The sequence below is a fragment of the Eubalaena glacialis genome, chromosome 9, assembly GCF_028564815.1.
Source record: "Eubalaena glacialis isolate mEubGla1 chromosome 9, mEubGla1.1.hap2.+ XY, whole genome shotgun sequence".
Classification (NCBI taxonomy): Eukaryota; Metazoa; Chordata; class Mammalia; order Artiodactyla; family Balaenidae; genus Eubalaena; species Eubalaena glacialis.
Genome location: NC_083724.1, coordinates 4,851,300 through 4,869,849, shown reverse-complemented (window position 1 = coordinate 4,869,849; position 18,550 = coordinate 4,851,300). Strand labels below are relative to the sequence as shown.

Sequence of the window (18,550 nt, the reverse complement as noted above, 5' to 3'; positions counted from 1 at the left end):
TTCTAGAGGACACAAACTTAACATTTCAAATATGTAAGGACTTCTCTTTCCCAGACTGGTCTCTCCTCCCTGACCAGCTTTTCACCTCTGCCCAGACTCCGGACTCATCGCGGTCACACGTGTACTGAGAACCCACATTATACAGCCATGTACCAGGTCCCGCAAGATTGCGTGAAGTTAAGAAGATCCTTGCTTTTAAAATGTTTAAGATGAAAGGAAACACAGACACACACACACACACACAGACACACCTTTAACTTTCTTCACAATAGAAAAGGAAAGTCCCCACGCAACAATTAACAAGTGGTTCCCTTTATCCAGAGAAGCGAGTCCTCCATCTGCCTTGTCCTGCTGTGGCCCCATTGCTCATTAACACCCAGGAGGCTCCCGGAGAGCTTTCAGAGCCTGGCAAGTAACAGGCTGCTGAAAAGGACGCAGTGACAACATCTCCCCAACCCAGGCCCCACCTATCACAGCCAAAGCATCTCAGACACCCCAAGTTTCCGCCTATAGCAAACAAACACGGCAGAAGTAGAAGGAAGACTGGGCAGGAAAGAAGAACTTCTCACCACTGGGGACTCTGGGCTTGTCCCCTGGCTTAGAAATGGAGAGGAATGAGCTCCCACCCAGCTCTTTTCCAGTAATTTCCTAAAGCAGAATAAAGAAAAGATGAGACTGGCAGAGGCTCTGCAGGCTGGACGTGACCTGGGCCAGCAAGTGAACACGCACCAAGGGGCTTACAGAAATCAGATTATGGCAAGTGAGAATTTGCTTTTCACATGGCATCCAGGACTGGCAGGGGGCAGAGGTGCCAAGTCAATGGTGCTCCTCATCTAGCTGACATCACCTGCCTGCAGGCAGCAGCCAACAGGACAAGGAAGTCATCATATGCTTTTGACCCCACCGAGAATCACATTTCAGAAAATGATCTTTTCTTCCGGAGAGCTACTAAGAAAACCCCCAAAAACAAAACAAAAAACTGAACTTCAAATACCTGGAGTTTTCTTTGAGACTTAGAGCTCACCCATGTCTGTAAAACACATGGCGGCATTTGCACACTAGGAGACTCAATAATTTCCCACCAGGGACAAATCCAGCATCTTTTTTTTTTTTTTTTTTTTTTTTAATTTTATTTATTTATTTTATTTTTGGCTGTGTTGGGTCTTCGTTTCTGTACGAGGGCTTTCTCTAGTTGCGGCGAGCGGGAGCCACTCTTCATCGCGGTGCGTGGGCCTCTCACTATTGCGGCCTCTCTTGTTGCAGAGCACAGGCTCCAGACGCGCAGGCTCAGTAATTGTGGCTCACGGGCCTAGTTGCTCCGCGGCATGTGGGATCTTCCCAGACCAGGGCTCGAACCCGTGTCCCCTGCATTGGCAGGCAGATTCTCAACCACTGCGCCACCAGGGAAGCCCCAATCCAGCATCTTAAGGGTCAAAGATAAAGCATTTTGTTCTGGTCCTAACCCAAATTCCAACACACAGGTTCCTACTGCCTTCTGTTTTAATATAGATGATCTATAACATTCACTCTTCAGATAACACCATAGATATGAAAAAGTAAACTTATTCCCAGTGAACACTTTTTTTTTCATGTCACAAACAATTCTCCATTGGAATGTTTGAGAGAATCCCATAGGTAAAACTAAATTCTTTATTTTATTGATTTTTTTTTTACAAAGAAGTTTATTTTATTTATTCATTTTCTTTAAAGATTTATTTATTATTATTATTTTTTTAAATTTATTTTTGGCTGCATCAGGTCTTAGCCGCGGCACACGGGCTCTTCATTGTGGTGGGCAGGCTTCGCTCTAGTTGTGGCGCGAGGATTTTCTCTTCTCTAGTTGTGCTGCGCGGGCTCCAGGGCACGTGGGCTCTGCAGTTTGCAGCACGCGGGCTGTTGTCCAGGCGCACGAGCTCAGTAGTTGCGGGCGCGGGCTTAGTTGCCCCGCGGCATGTGGGATCTTAGTTCCCTGACCAGGGATCGAACCCGCGTCCCCTGCATTGTAAGGTGGATTCTTTACTACTGGACCACCAGGGAATTCCTATTTTATTTATTTTTTTATTTCTTATGGAAGTATAGTTGATTTACAATGTTGTGTTAGTTTCTGGTGTACAGCAAAGTGATTCAGTTTATATATGTGTATATATATATATATATATATATACACATGTGTATCTATACATACACACACACATTCTTTTTCTTTTTTTTTTTAACTAATTTATTTATTTTTGGCTGTGTTGGGTCTTTGTTGCTGCTTGCGGGCTTTCTCTAGTTGCGGCGAGCGGGGGCTACTCTTTGTTGCGGTGCGCGGGCTTCTCGTTGCGGTGGCTTCTCTTGTTGCGGAGCATGGGCTCTAGGCGTGCGGGCTTCAGTAGTTGTGGCACACGGGCTCAGCAGTTGTGGCTCGCGAGCTCTAGAGCGCAGGCTCAGTAGTTGTGGTGCACGGGCTTAGCTGCTCCGCGGCATGTGGGATCTTCCCAAACCAGGGTTCGAACCCATGTCCCCTGCATTGGCAGGCGGATTCTTAACCACTGCACCACCAGGGAAGCCCCATATTCTTTTTCACATTCTTTTCCATTTTGGTTTATTACAGGAAACTGAATATAGTTCCCTGTGCTATACAGTAGGACCTTGTTGTTTACCTATTTTATATATAGTAGTTTGTATCTGCTAATCCCAAACTCCTAATTTATCCCTCCCCCATTCCCTTTCCCCTTTGGTAACCATAAGTTTGTTTTTTATGTCTGTGAGTCTACCTCTGTTTTGTAAACAAGTTCATTTGTATCACATTTTAGATTCCACACATAGGTGCTATCATATATTTGTCTTTCTCTGTCTGACTTACTTCACTTAGTATGATCACCTCTAGGTCCATCCATGTCGCTGCAAATGGCATTATTTCATTCTTTGTTATGGCTGAGTAGTATTCCCCAATGAGCAAGTATATTAATCTCAGCCTCAGTCTTTAGAAAAAGACACGTATCAGTGATTCTCAGCATGGAGTTTCCTGAGCCCCAGCTGTCCTCCCACTTAACCCACGAACACCGGGTGCCTGCCGCTCTGTGCCAGACGCTGGGATGGGAAACACAGCCCCTGTTCTCGTGAGCCTGCAGTCTGGTGGGAAGACACCTAGACCAGTTGTGAGGAGCATCATAAAGAAATGCAGGGCCCACTGGGAGTGCCTCGTGGGGAAGAACTGGGGCTTCTGTTTCCTAAAAAACTGCCACTGAAGCTGAGACCTACGAAGGGGTTAGTCTAAGTCAGCGTGGTGTGTCCCAGGCCGAGGGAGCTCATGTACCAGGGCCCCAAGGCCAGAAAAAGTAAGAATGACACGTTCAAGGAGCTGAAAGAGGGCCCTGTTTGGCTGAAGGACAGGCAGCAAGAGGGAAAGTGGAGACAGAGGAAACAGGAAGGGGTCAGGCTCCGGAAGTGTCAACAGACAAGAGGATTTTTGACAAATTTCTTTATCAAGTAGATTACTTGGACTCATCTTCGCTTTAGACCAGGCACGTGAAGTAAGTTTTAGAGCAAACACAAGCATCTGACTTGATGGGCTTCATAAAGAGAAGGGCTACTTGGTCAGACTCAGATCTCCTTCTGAGGCAAGCATTCCAGGAGCAACTGCTCTCAGATCTGAAGGACCAGAGCCGGCGGAATCACTGTTTGCCACACACACATGAGAATCCGCAGGTCACCGGGCAGGCCGTCTTGTAGATGATCATGCATGTATACACACACGAGAAACAAAGCTGCACTCGCTCACACACTCTCAATTTAGAAAGAAAACAATCTCTATTACCTTTAAAACTAAATAGAGAACAGGAGTTCCTTAAAAAGTAATTGTATTAAACGAGGCCTAGACAGGCATTCAAGTAGCTAAATGTCTTTGCTTCTACCTAGCCCTTGTTCACAGGATTACTAAGTTGACGGTGCAATTTCATTACTGCATATATAGGGATTTCTCAAATAACCAGTTGGGGATTAAGTTACATCTTCCAAGATGGCACAAACAGGGAAGGCATTTTAATCTTGGGAGCCAGCAGCAACTTTGGTGAAGTGAGTCCCCAGAGAAGCAGGGACGTTGAAGGTGTGAGTTTTCAATCTCAAAAGATCACAAGAGACGTGCACGAAAAAGGTCACTGCGGTGCTGGAGGAGGTGGCTACCCACGACTGCAAAGACTGAGGCCGAGTGAGCTGGCCCTGAAAACTGTAGGGCAAATGATAGTTCTGGACAACAGCACATAAAATCTGTCCAAGCGCATCTATTTTCCTTTAAGAAAAGGTGAGCAGAGGCAAGTAGAGTGATTCTGTTGTGAAAAGACTTTCTCAGCTCTAATTACTCCCGATAGCTGTAATTTACAAGTTCTTGGTGGAGAGAAATCGCCGAGATTCACACGTTTTCAGACAAACAGCTGCCACTATTAGCGAGCAAATTGCCAAGTCTTCCGCGCGGTGGCAGCCCGCTATCTGTGGCAGTAAGGTGACAAACCAGGAGTGCAAAGAGACCGGCCACACCAAGCGGCCCCCGGAATTCCTGTTCCCTGTGGGGCCGGTGACCCCAAGGCAAATCGTCAGGAGACGAAAAACTGCCACCACCACAACAACTGTCAACCTTCCCACGGAGCGCAGAATGATACATACCGTGCAAAGAAGAACCCCTGTTTTGGAATGTGAGAATTCTTGAAACACTGCTGTTCTTTCCTACAAAAACAAGGAAAAATAGGGCCTTTATAACTCTGAGATCGAGTCCAGCAAGGTAGGCTTAGAGTCTCATAACTCTCCCAATTTTCTACTGCTATAACTATTTTTAGGCACAGAGAGAGGTTTTGCCAAGAAAGAGGCAGAAGTGGATTCTTCACATCTTCCAACAAGACCCTATATCTACACGACCAGGCTTCTTGGACTGCAGCAGAGTAACAAGCTTTGAGGGCAGCACGTTTCATTAAGACAATGCGGGGCGGGGCGGGGCGGCGGAGGGGTCGGCGGCCACGCCCTCCAGAAACGGCCAACACCCAGAGCAAGGAGGGCCAAAGGCCACAAGTTCCTGCACTCAGGGTTCCCAACTCAGAATTTACTCTAACACCTTTCCTACAGGTGGTCTAGAGGCTGAACAACAACCAACCTTTCCTATGGGGCAATTTTCTTAAAAACTGATTTTTAAAAAGACTTTCAAATTATAAAAGCCATATATTTTAACTGTAGAAAAATTATACTTCAAGTCAAAGGAAGGAAATTAAATCATCCTACCACTCAAAACCAACCACCACTGCTGGCAACACCTTGAGGCTTCCTGAGCCCCTTTCTAGGCGAAACATAACCAAATATGTGGCTTTTTAAAAACTGGCATCATGGCTCTTACACTAACATGCTCTTATCATATATCAACTGAATGTGGACATCTTTTCATGCCAATAAATAGCCCCAAACCGCCTCGTCTCCCGTGACTATACCATAGGCAGCTGAATGGGAGCCCCGCCACCACGTGACCAACGCCCCACTCCTGACAACTGAGGTTGTCTGCACTGCTTACCATCACAGACAACGCTGTGATAAACAGGTCTGTAGGCAAGTCACTGTGCTCATGCCTAACTATTCCCTTGGGGTAAATTCCTAAAGGCAGACTGGCTGGACCAAAAGGCCTTGGGCGTGAACTTGCAGGGGCCACACTGGGGGTGTGTTTAAGTCACAGTGTTGCCAGCAGTTAAGACTTGGCCATGTCCATCTGTCAGCAACAACAAAAAAAAGGAAATATACCCAAATCACTGAAGATTTGGAAAAGAGAAAGACGTGAAGTCTCTCTTTCCGCTCTGACACCAAGGTGTACCTCATTCTGGCCTTCCGCGGGTACACGTCCCATCACATGACTGGACCCCAGGCTGCACCTCACTGAGCACGGTGGACGGTGACGACCGGCACGTAGGCAGTGCACCAGGTACCAGACGCTGGCCTGCACTTCACGTGTCTGAACGTATCCGATCCGCAAAGCAACCCTATGAGCAGGTACTGTCACCACCCTCACCTCCAGAGGAAGAAACCGAGGCACAGAGAGGTTGGGTAACTTGCCCAAGGCACGTGCACACACTGTTAATACAGGACTGAACTGAGATCTGAACCCAGGGAATTTATGGCTGCCCTGCAGAGTCAAAATCAGAAAACAAATCAGGAAAGTTCATAAAAGCCCGTGAAACTAATCTTAAAGACCAGACATACTGTACTCAGGTTTGGGGTAAGGAACACAGCTACCAAAGCCCTGAGCATCCATCACAGCTCTCATGCAGCAACTTCTTCAAACAGCAGCTCCTCTCCGATGCTCTAATCCTTGGTTAGGGTCACGTCAGTCACTGAGGGAGACCACACTAAGGTCATGTGGAGCAGGGGGCAGGGTGACAAGCCAGGAAGACGCGATGGGGACGGTGTTAGCTAAGTCTCCTGGGACAAGACACTGCACCGATATCTAGAAAACGAAATACAGAGATCCTCCCTGCCACCTTCTACCCATCTCACAGGGAGGGTGTGAAGGCTAAACACTTAATAAACAAGACAAGTAAAATACTAACGATTATTAAACGATGAAAAAACTGCACTTTTCCTGAAAGAGAAATAACAGCAATAATGGCACCTGACGTTACCCAGTACTCTCTCTGCACCAGGCCGTGTACTAAGGACTTGATCTGCATTCACTCAGTGAATCGCCACAACAACCCCAGGAAGTACGTACTACTGTTCTCTCCACCTCAGAGGCATGGACATTGAGGCACAGAGAGGTTAAATGCTTTCCTGAGGTCACACAGCCAGTGAATGGCAGAGTCAGCACCAGAACACAAGCAGTCTGCCCCCAGAGCACACGGCTGTAAACACCCTACCCAGTTACCACCCTGTTACAATGAGAGATGCACAGTCTGAAATAACCTAACTGCAGAATCTTCTGTTGACACATTCAAACCCCTAGATCCCTCTGAGTCCACATCCAGCTCCTTCATCCTCCTCACACCTACCCTGCAGGATGGCTCTGCAGAAAACAGACCTAGAGTATTGATAAAATCAGTTAAAAAAAAAAAAAAACCCCATAAATGGCATTAATTATGAAATCAACACACTTGATTGAATTGGGGATCCTGAAGGTAAAAATTAAGAGTTTACAAAACTAAAGCTGGAATATTCAGGAAATTCTGTATAGTCTTGTGTTAAATAAGAAGCTGTGGGCTTCCCTGGTGGCGCAGTGGTTAAGAATCCACCTCCCAATGCAGGGGACACAGGTTCGAGCCCTGGTCCGGGAAGATCCCACATGCTGCAGAGCAACTAAGCCTGTGCGCCACAACTACTGAGCCTGCGCTCTAGAGCCCTCGAGCCACAACTACTAAGCTGGCACGTCTACAGCCCGTGCTCCGCAACAAGAGAAGCCACTGCAATGAGAAGCCCGCGCACCGCAACGAAGAGTAGCCCCCGCTCGCCGCAACTAGAGAAAGCCCGCGCGCAGCAACGAAGACCCAACGCAGCCAAAACTAAATAAATAAAATAAATTTATATTAAAAAAAAGAAGCTGTGTCCTTGAGTAACCTTGAGCAACTTCATTTTTCTAAACCTCCGTTTCCTTAATTATTAAAACAAAAAAAAACAAAAAGAGGGGCTGGACTTGATGACCTTTAATGTCTCCTTTAGCTCTAAAAATGTTCTGATTTTTAAAAGGTGGTTCTAGTCAAACCTTATTCCAATTTCTGGCTTTCTTTCAAGCTTTCTAATTTTCTAAGCTGCCTGGTAACCTCTGCTCTAGGACAAGATGGCTCCCGTTTCCAAGCCCTGCTTGTCCTTCCTGCCACAATTCCAGAGAGTTCATCTCATTCTACAACCCGCTCGACTCCCTACACGGATGGCCTGCCTACCAGTAGTGGAAGGAGAGTGAGCGTAGCTAAGTGCCTAAGATGAGGAAAATGTTCCACTCTTCTTCCTGATCAAAAATATTCGCCAGCGCTGAGCCCCTGCAGCCCCTCTGGAACCCAGCGTCCTCTCCCAACCCAAGTGTTCCGAGTGAAAGCGCTGCATCTTGTTGACAATGACAGCAGTCACGCTCAGCAGTACCATATGGGAGCCACAATTTAGCTCCATTAATGCTCTTAATTTGAAGACATCAAGCCCTAATTACACACTGGGTACTAAAAAGGCAAAACCCTTCCCTGGTGCCAGCTACTTAGTGGTACTCTGTTGCCTTAACAGCTGGTTGGGGTACAGTCAGGCCAAGCTGGGCCTGCGAACTCTCTCGGGTGGAAGAGACCAGCTCCCGGAGCAAAAGCAAACGGGAACAATAGGCTTCCCCTCGCCCCCTCGACACAGCCGTGTCGCCCGCTTTGGCCTCTGGTGGGTCGCCCACTTTAGCCACGTTCTTCCCTGGCCCAGCGGGGCCCCTAGGGAAGCCAGGGCCAACCCGGAAGGACAGGCTCACCTCCTGCTCCAGGTCGCCGTGCAGCCGCAGGAATTTTAACCGCGTGGAGGCACATGGCAACCCACCTGGGGCCAGGGCCCCTGAGCCGCTCAGCAGGGTCTGGAGGAAGAGGTTGTAGTGGAAGTCCACCAGCTCGCAGCTCGAGAAAAAGATGATCATCTTCTGGTCTCTCTCAAACTACATCGATACAAAGGGGGAAAAACCACCACGTGTTTTTAAGATCAGGTGACACTTAAAATGAATCTCTTTCTAAAACACATGGGCAGGCTAGCCCCGATCTGGAAACAGAGGTGACAGATGGCTTTGAATTATTTTTTAAAATAACAGATCCTTCACACTACAAAGAATGTAGGACAGGAAAATGACATAGCTGCAACCTCAAACAGGCCTCCTGCATCTGAGAAAAACAATTATGCTTCAGAGCGAAGTTGCCCTTAGCTGTGTCCCTCTCACTCACTCGTTCCGCCACGCAGGGCACTCCCCAGCAGGGACTCTGCACACGCAGTCAGTCTTGAAGCTGCACCCTCAAGCCCTTCCACCTACTATCTCCCCATATACCAGAGAAAGTTATCACGTGAATCTAGTAAATATACAAATACGATGATTCTTTAAAAAAACACGAGCACAGGCCCCTGTATTGCCTCCCATCCAGCATGTGTGTACCACCTGTGACATTCCCGGTATCAGTCCCAGGAAAGGTATTTGAGGCAGATCTTCAGTTGAACGTAATGGCCACCAGTGACCTCTGAGTCTTCACCGCAATCCTAGAACCACTGACTGAAAAGATCTCTGCTAAGGTCTGCGCTTGCACCACAGCTCAGTTTGGAAACTTGTGTGTGTGTCTCAGCTCACTGCCTCAATGCCCAATGTGAACAAAACTGTGGTCTTTCCCCGGATCAGGCTGGACCCAGTCCCCAGACCTACCTTGCATTTCTGCAGGATGAAGCCCGCTAGGGAGACGAGCCTCAGTTTGCTGGGAACCACTGTCACGTACTGCTCGAGACTCGCTGGTATGGCAAAGCTGTCCAGCTCATCGCTAGCTTGTGGAGGAGAAGCTTCAGGAATGGCTTTGCTCTTTGGGTTCGACTGGTCATGGCTTTCATCCAGGACAGAAATACTGACTGGGTCGTGTAAACTGATATCAGCTAGCCACGTTACACCTTGGAGAAAAAGCGAAAAGGACAGAACAACTGACAGGCACACACTGTAGAACTGGTCACACCTGCACAGCCCCCAACACCACATATCCAGGCTTATTAAGAAACTCCTGATGGGCATCCCCAAATGCCAGCACTGATCTGGCCCACTGTCAGTCCAGCGGGGACCCACCTATTTCTTCCCAGGGCCCAAAAACCCATCCACACCACCGGTGTTTCTAAACTCTGACCCGTGGAAGACCACTGAAACAGATGTCTGCCCACCACCCCCCAGAAAGGGTTCTGTGGTCAAGTAAGTTATGAAAACCCTGATAAAAAGCTTTCCTGGGATTCTTTCCCAGGGTTTCCCGGGTTTACAGGCCTTCGCAGGACCTTTATTGTATAAATGTGCACATGAATCTCCAAGAGGAGGAAGTAACGTGTGGCATTTCCCCAACTTCTTGAGCACAGAATCCCCTTTCCATGGATTATCTCTCTCTTTTTTTAATATTTATTTTATTTATTTTATTTTTGGCTGCGTCGGGTCTTAGTTGCAGCACGCGGGCTCTCTAGTTGTGGCGCGCAGACTCCGTAGTTGTGGCGCTTGGGCTCCAGAGCATGTGGGCTCTGTAGTTTGCGGGCACGCGCAGGCTCTCTAGTTGAGGCACCTGGGCTCAGTAGTTGAGGCACGCGGGCTTAGCTTCCCCGCGGCATGTGGGATCTTGGTTCCCTGACTAGGGATCGAACCCGCGTCCCCTGCATTGGAAGGATTCTTAACCACTGGACCACCATGGATTATCTCTTAAAGTCACTGTTAGTTAGGATACACTCTGAGAACTGCTGGTGGGTCACGTGGACGGCATGTGGTACGTGTGCACCAGAGCAGGCTAGTAAACCGAGTAAAGTGACATAAGAACATGAGAGCTGAGTTGTCGCTCAGACAGGGATTCACGTGCGGGGGGTCCTGGTGGAAAGTGATACAACTTTTCCAAGCCTAGGTGTTCCCATCAACAAAAGAGGGCTAAGAAATTCCATCTTACGATGATGGAAAGACAGAAATGAGCTTACAGAATATATTCTTTAGGACAGATTTCTCTTTAGGAGAAAGGCAGGGTGATTACACCGAAAAATGAGCTGGGATAGAGGTTACCACCTTCAGGACAAGAGACCTGCTCTCAGCGGGCAGCAATCGCGATCACAGCCTCACGAGACCACCAGGTGGGTGGCAGGCAGCCTCCTCCCCCCCTCCACACCCTGACGGGAGCACAGCAGCCTCTCCCTCCTGTGAGGGCTCTGGGCCTGGGACCTGCCCCTTCTCCCTTTCCCCACGTGCTGGGGACCAGAGAGTCAGGATGATGGGAGAGGGAGGCCGGGAGCACAGGACACATGGTTTGAAGAGCAGTCCTCTCGGGACACCGTCCTCCTCGCCCGCTCCCCACCGAGGCTGAGAATCGCTGCTGGGAAACAACGCAGCTCGCATCTAGGCCCTTCCTCTCCACTGAGAACAAACAGCACTTCTTCCCAACTCACCTTCCGTGAGTGTTGCCGACAGCAAGACGTTCTGTCGTTCCTGGCACTCGGCATTTATAGCGTTGAGTATCACTGTGATGTCCTTTTCAAAACCCAAATCCAGGATTCTGTGGTTTCAAGGGAGGAGTATTAATCTACGTGAATAAAGGGAACACTAAGGGGCTCCAGAAGTTTCGGCAAAGACCACAGAAACAGCCCTTTCCCGCTTCCTGGAAGGGCTCACCTGTCTGCTTCATCCAAAATCAGCCACTGGATCCGACGAAAATGAATGTTCTTTGTGGATTTAATATGATCCACGAGGCGTCCAGGAGTTGAGATGAGGATATTTATTCCTTTCCGGAGTCTGTTTAAAATTATATATCATAAAAGAAAGTAAATCAGATGGAGCCATAGCAATAGAAAACACAGGGAAAAGGCTAAGGAGGAGACATCATGGCCTGCGCCAACATGCCGCCACAGCTTGAAATCATGACAAATGTAACAAGTGGACACAAAGATATATTTAAGTTCTAATTTTTCTCTGAAGTTTCTCTGTCTTACAAAACATAACTGTAAGATCTGAAATCCTATTAAAATTGTCTCAGAGGAGTCTTTACTATATAACCCAATGCCCTTTATCTGATCCATAGATGCTTCCTAGAATATTCCAGATAGATGGTCACCTAATCTGTTCTTGAAGGCATCTGTGCCGGGGAACCTCCCACCTGAATGCATTATCCCATGCCAACGTGCTTTAATGGTTAGAATGTTTTTTTCTTATATTGGATCCTTGTCGTAACTTCCATGCGATAGGCCTAGCCTTACCCCATGGACCACGTGGAATAAATCTAACTTCTTACTCCACAACCATCCTTCATCCCATTAGTCCATAGTAATAAAAGCCTACAACTTTTAGCTGAGTACATTTTCCAGCTGCCCTTGTAATTAAGTGGGCATGTGCCTATGTTATGGCAATAAGATAAATGGATAAAGGGAGCATGGAAATCCCACCAGTACCTTTAAAAAGAGGAGGTATGATTATCTTTGTTCCTACTGGCAGGAAATCAGATATAATGGCTGGAGCTCCAACAACTATCTAACACTATGAGGAAAGCCTGAAAATGGAAGCTTCACTTAGTGGCACAAAAAGCCAGAATGAGCCAGGGTCCTCACGCTGGAGCATGCACCATGCCAGCCCCGATGGCTACCGTCACGCTTCTTAAATGTGAAAGAAAAAGAAAAAACTTCCATATTGTTTGCGCCACTGCTGTTGTTAGTTACAGCGGAATCTTACCCTAACCAATACCTGAAGGTTTCAAGTTGAATATTTGCTCCTCAGTTACAGACTACACACATAGTTGAGCATAACTACTAAGCATTAAGCTATAATAAAATAAAAACGCTTTTAAAAGAATGCACAAAATTTGGAATTTACTTCTTGCAACAATTTTCTACTGACACCCATTACCAATTCTAACACAGAATTAGGAATCAATGTATTTGGGTGTAGAAAGCAAGATGCAAAGCATTATGTAGGTTTATAATCTTGTTTCTGTAAAATCAAACAACAAAATTCCCAAACTCCCAATATCCACAAAAGGGAGTCAAGGGGGATGCATCCTTAACAAGGGGGGACCGTGGGTCTTGGGGGCGGCGGGGGGGGGGGGCGTTGAGATTTAAGAAGGTAACGAGCTGTTACTGACCACATCAAAAAGGAGCCCCTGGTAGGTTCACCAATATTTTAAAAAATAGCACCGTTTAGAGTGACCGCTCCCTGGGGACTCAATCTGTCCCCACACACTGGGACTAGGAACCATCATCTGAGACAAGGCTCTCCCCAGGCTGAGAAGGGCCAGAGTCTTACTGAAGAGGAAGACAGGACAGACTTTAAAAGGAATTAACAACAAACAAACCCCCTCCTACCTGGCTTTTTCTGATTTTCTCTTCTCTCCTCCCATTAACACTCCAGGCACAATCCAGGTAAATGGCTACAGAAAGACATCAGACCAAAATCAATGCAAAGCCCCATTTACTGCAGAGGCTGATTCCAAATTCCCTTTCCTTAAGGAAGTCGTGAGGGAGGACTCGGCTCTTCATTGCAGGAGGTATTACTGTGCAGACACAATTCCTAGGCCTTGCCATGCCCATGGATCTTAGCAGTAACTTAAATTATACCTATGCGACTAGCTTCCGACACTGTAAGAGAGAAATGTGGGTTTTTTAAGTGATTCAAGTAGCTTCTCTGCCTTTCCCTGTAGAGCCTGAATTGAAAACACAATTCAGTAAGTTTATTGCCTTTTTTTTTTTCCTTTTTGGTTAAGATCAAACCCAAGTACAACGCTTCCTTACTCCCACTCGTGATAAAAGAAAGGAGAGATCAATTCTCAATCTAATTCGGTGGGCTGGCAGCCTTTGGCTTGGAAGCTTTCTCTCCCTTCTTTCTTAAACAAACCCTACTTGCAGCTTGTTAAGTTGCTTTCACTGGATCACCTTAAGGTTGTACCTGTGAGTCTCTGTAGGTGGCTTGCTAGTGACTATGATGAACAGATTACAGGACCCGAAGTACCAGGAAACACTAATAATCTCACTAAGCTAGAAATTGGTGATTCGTAAGGTTCAGATCAATAAAAACCTACAAACTGTATCTGGGGTGAGCAGAGACATCCAGGGAATACAAGGAAAACTGCAGTAATTCCTAGCTCTTTGAAAATAAAGAAAAGACTGTGGTATCTTTCTCTTTCCTCAAAAAGTCAGGAAAAAAGAGACAAAACTGAACTCATGGCTTGCCTTACCTTAAGCAGTTTCTGGACAGTATCAAAGCTTTGTAGGGCCAGCTGTAAATATTAAAAAGTTAGAGTTAATGAGCAAGGTCTCTTCTTACCTTTTTATTTATTTTTAAAAATTTAGACAGTGTAAAGTGATAAGGATCCAACCTTGGACCTCAAGTTAGGATTTTAAAAAAAAAAGCCCTGTACACAGAATCTACTTGGGAAATACACCTTGTTCTTAGACTGATTCTGAAAACTGTCCGTCTGGAGAATGTGGCTAGACATCACATCTATTTCTTGTACATACACAAACATAGTGTTCTGTGCTCCCTCTGCTGGCTCAAATTCCCAGAGTACCACACAGAAAAGTACAGTCTGTGGTACACAAGGATGGAAGAAAATGAAACAGAGCCAACCTGAGCCTGGCTCCCTTTGGAAAGAGAGAGAATGTAATATGTGTGAAGGGGTAAACCGCACAGTGACGCAACAGGCTAGCCCTGGGAACGTTCCTTTACAGGTGACATGACTATATCCTAAGGCTATGCTGGGGCAGAGCAGTAGCTAAAGACAGATATGGTCATTTCCCAAGTTTATTAAAGGGGGAAAAAAAGAAAAAACCAACAAGCCCAGTGGAAACCAGAGAAAGAGAAAATTAGTGTACTGAATAGTTTATAACCATTAACAACCATCAACAAAGCCTCTACATAATCCCTTTATCCAAGGATATATATACAGTTTCCACACGTTTTGTATTCAGGAAGCATCCCAGGGAAGTAGCGAGTTTGCTGCTGTAAAAATTTAAACAGCTCCGTGCCTGCTCCTTCAATGGATGGAGCTGAGACAGGATGCTGCAGGCTGTACAGAAACCTCCATCGCCATGATCGATTCTCTGCAAGGAAGTGATTAGCATTTGATATAGGAAACAGATACCCTAATCTGAAATTGCCTCTGAAGGCAAATAAAATAAATCGGATAGAAGAGATTTCCACCAAGAAAGAAGAAAAACATCAAGAAGCTTAACCTTCAGAAACAAGTAAAATTTTTGGTAGCTTCTTAAAAAAATAAAAGTTCATTTGTAGGGTCAACTGCTTTTATTTTTTAATTAAGTTGTAAAAGAAAAAAAACAACGTACAAAAATGTGATTATTCCTTTTATAAGGACAGAAATTTATAGTGTCATTAGTTCTTAGATAACAGAGAAACACTTTTCCAAAACCAAAAAACTTCTGGTTTTCAAAGAGTACTTGAACTTTTCTTCTTGTCAGGAGCCAGAAGGATGGTTCCTCGGCAAAGGAAAGGGTGTAGTGATTTGTGCAGCAGGGAAAAAAATGGTAAAACCACTTTTAAATTCAACAATATCACTGAAAGTACTTGCTTAGCACTCCGAAAATGGGACTGCTTACCTCTCTTGTTGGCACTAGTATCAGAGCATAGGGGCCGTCACCACGCTGTTGACACAGAAGGAAAGAAATGCCATTAGTTGAATGAACGCAGGTCACAGAGGTCCAGACGGGGAGATTAAGGGTGGCCACTTGTAAACATCAGAAGCAGTTCATTAAAAAGCTAAGCCTGCCCACTACCCTCATGATTATGCAACGTTAATCTAGAAGTTCTGGCCCATGCAATCAGAAAAGACAAAGAAATATGTATAAATCTGGAAAGTAGGAAGTAAAGTTGTCATTATTAGCAGATGATATTTTATCCTAAAAAAAACCAAAAACCAACAAAAACAAAAACAACTTAAGAAATCAGGACTTGAGGACTTCCCTGGTGGTGCAGTGGTTAAGAATCCGCCTGCCAATGCAGGGGACACGGGTTTGATCCCTGGTCCAGGAAGATCCCACATGCCGCGGAGCAACTAAGCCCGTGTGCCACAACTACTGAGCCTGCGTTCTAGAGCCTGTGAGCCACAACTACTGAGCCCACGTGCCACAACTACTGAGCCCGCGTGCCTAGAGCCCGTGCTCCGCAACAAGAGAAGCCACCGCAGTGAGAAGCCCGTGCACAGCGACGAAGAGCAGCCCCTGCTCGCCGCAACTAGAGAAAGCCTGCACGCAGCAACAAAGACCCAATGCAGACAAAAATAAATAAATTAAATAAATTAAAAAAAAAGAAATCACTTGAAAATCTACTACAAAAAAGACAAGTCAACTAGCTGAATACAAGATACATACAGAAAAATCAACAGCCTTCCAACACAGAAAGTTAGATGGAATCACACTTAGAATAACAAAAAAACAAAAAAGGTTAAAAAAAATAAGCTTCACAAAAAATGTACAAAATCTATACGATAAAACATTTTAAATACCTCTGAGGCACATAAAATAAAATTTGAATAAATGGAACAATGTATCCTATTCTTGGATAAGAAGACTCAATATTATAAATAAGCTAATTCCCCCTAAATCAATCCATAAATGTTATGTAATTCTAATAAAAATGCCATGAGCATGCATATTTATGCATATATAAAATATCTAAAAAATGCCACAAGTATACATACATATGCCTATAAAAAATAATATACATAACCAGACAAGCTGATTTCAAAGTTCGTATGGAAAAATAAATGTGCAAGAATAATCAAGACATTTCTGAACAACATCAGATGATAAGACAATTTAAATCTACAATAGTTTTAAAAAATTGATGCTAGCACATAGAGATTACAATAACAAATACAGCCTAGAATAGAATCAAATACATATAGAAAGTCAGGAAATATGATAAGAGGCAATTTATATCAGCAGTGAAAAGATGGATAATTCAAATGTCCTTTTAGAAAAAAAATTAAGTTAGAAAAATAAAGTTGGAATTAAGTTGGCCTTTTTACAGATGACATAAAACTCAGAAATGATAAAACTGATAAATTTTATTACATAACAATTTTTAAATTTCAGAATGGAAAAGTAATACCTAAAGAAAATTGAGTCAAATGACAACGTGGGGAAAAAAATATGCCACATATAAGAGAAAGGGCCAATTTCTTAGTTTATAAAGAAGGTTTGTAACTCAATTAAAAATAAAAATAAAAAAGCCCAACAACTCAAATAGAAAAATGGAGAGGGATATAACAGCTAATTTATGGAAATAAGAATTCAAAATATGGCTTTTAAATGTATGAAAAGATGCTCAACTTTACTCCTAAGAGAAATTCAAATCAAAACTATGACACAATATTTTTCCCCTGTCAAATGAGCAAAAATAAAACAGCCGATAGTGTTGATAAAGGCACAGGCACACAGGAACTCTTATACACTGTTGGTGGGAATCCAAATTGGTATAACTCCTTTAAAGATCAATTTTGGTATTATCTACCAAATAAAAATGCAAATTCCACTTATAGGAATTTCTCAAAAAGAGAGACTCATACGTGTGTATAAAGAAGTTGTTTGGGCTTCCCTGGTGGCGCAGTGGTTGAGAATCTGCCTGCCAATGCAGGGGACGCGGGTTCGAGCCCTGGTCTGGGAAGATCCCACATGCCGCGGAGCAACTGGGCCCGTGAGCCACAACTACTGAGCCTGCGCGTCTGGAGCCTGTGCTCCGCAACAGGAGAGGCCGCGATAGTGTGAGGCCCGCGCGCCGCGATGAAGAGTGGCCCCCGCTCGCCGCAACTAGAGAAAGCCCTCGCACAGAAACGAAGACCCAACACAGCCAAAAATAAATAAATAAATTTATAAAAAAAAAAAAAAAGAAGTTGTTTAATTGCTTTGTTTGTAGCAAAATGTTGAACACAATGTAAATTCCACCAATGAGGGAATGACTCAATAATTTATGGTACATACTTACAGTGGAAGACTAGGCAGCAATTAAAATAACAAGGCGGGTCAACACGGTATTGATAAGAAACCATCCCCAAAACATATTAAGTGAACAAAAGCAAGGCACAGACAATCATGCACAGCAAGCAACCATTTGCGTATCAAACAAACAAAAACTTCAACAAAAGGGGGAGGGGAACTATGTATAGTCAGATTTGCTTTATATGCAAAGAATATCCTTGGAAGGATTAAACAAGAGACTGGTGATAAGGACCATCCCATCGTGAGAGAAGGACTGTGCCACTCCGGGCAAGGGGCAGTAGAATGACTTACTTGTCACTGCATATTTTTTGGTGCTCTTCAAATTTTTTTAACATGTACATTATACCTACAAATAACAGTAACAATAATAGAAGAAAACAAAGTAATCTGATAATAAGGGCCAGGAAGTCAGCAGTGCCTTGCACCTCCAAAGCGCTCACAGACACTTAGGGAATGAACCGAATACGTTAGTGCAGAAGCTAAGCACAGATTTAGCAGCAAACTAAATTACAAATATGGTTTTCATATTTTGCATAGGAAACATTTACCCACAAGGAGAAAAGGATTTGGAATTCAAACTACAGCCGTCTGTACTCAACATCGACTTTGCGAGACTGCGCTGAAGCCGGGCGAGGAACAGTAAACATGTTAGTACAACGGTATCAACACAGCAGTGTTAGAGATTCTGACATTTCAAAAGGTGTTACTACACAGAGAAGAAGAAAGACCAATCAATTCCTCGCAGGGCAGAAGTGAGTGAGGAAGGATGGATGGGATGTTAAACAAAATCAGAGCCCAAAGAGCTGAAAGTGTGAAAACACAGAAAAGCAGTCCGTTTTCATTCCGTCACTAAAGTAACTGAAGACTCTGCTGGTGCCTTGAATTTGCTGCTCCC

At 44.9% G+C, this 18,550-nt stretch overlaps 1 protein-coding gene across 3 annotated transcripts in view; it reads right to left on the bottom strand.

Annotated features, from left to right (window-relative positions):
* DDX31 (DEAD-box helicase 31) overlaps positions 1–18,550 on the bottom strand; it is a 72,455-nt gene that overhangs the window by 42,057 nt on the left and 11,848 nt on the right. For all 3 annotated transcript variants that reach the window (XR_009702046.1, XM_061199711.1, XM_061199712.1), the window contains 8 exons: positions 15,256–15,300; positions 13,878–13,919; positions 13,009–13,073; positions 11,330–11,449; positions 11,107–11,213; positions 9,365–9,600; positions 8,441–8,617; positions 4,645–4,704 (listed from right to left, as the gene is read on the bottom strand). Coding sequence is in view for 2 of the 3 variants with exons in the window: in XM_061199711.1 (XP_061055694.1) it covers positions 4,645–4,704; positions 8,441–8,617; positions 9,365–9,600; positions 11,107–11,213; positions 11,330–11,449; positions 13,009–13,073; positions 13,878–13,919; positions 15,256–15,300 (852 nt within the window). In the remaining variant the exon portion in view is untranslated. The remainder of the gene's footprint in view (positions 1–4,644; positions 4,705–8,440; positions 8,618–9,364; positions 9,601–11,106; positions 11,214–11,329; positions 11,450–13,008; positions 13,074–13,877; positions 13,920–15,255; positions 15,301–18,550) is intronic.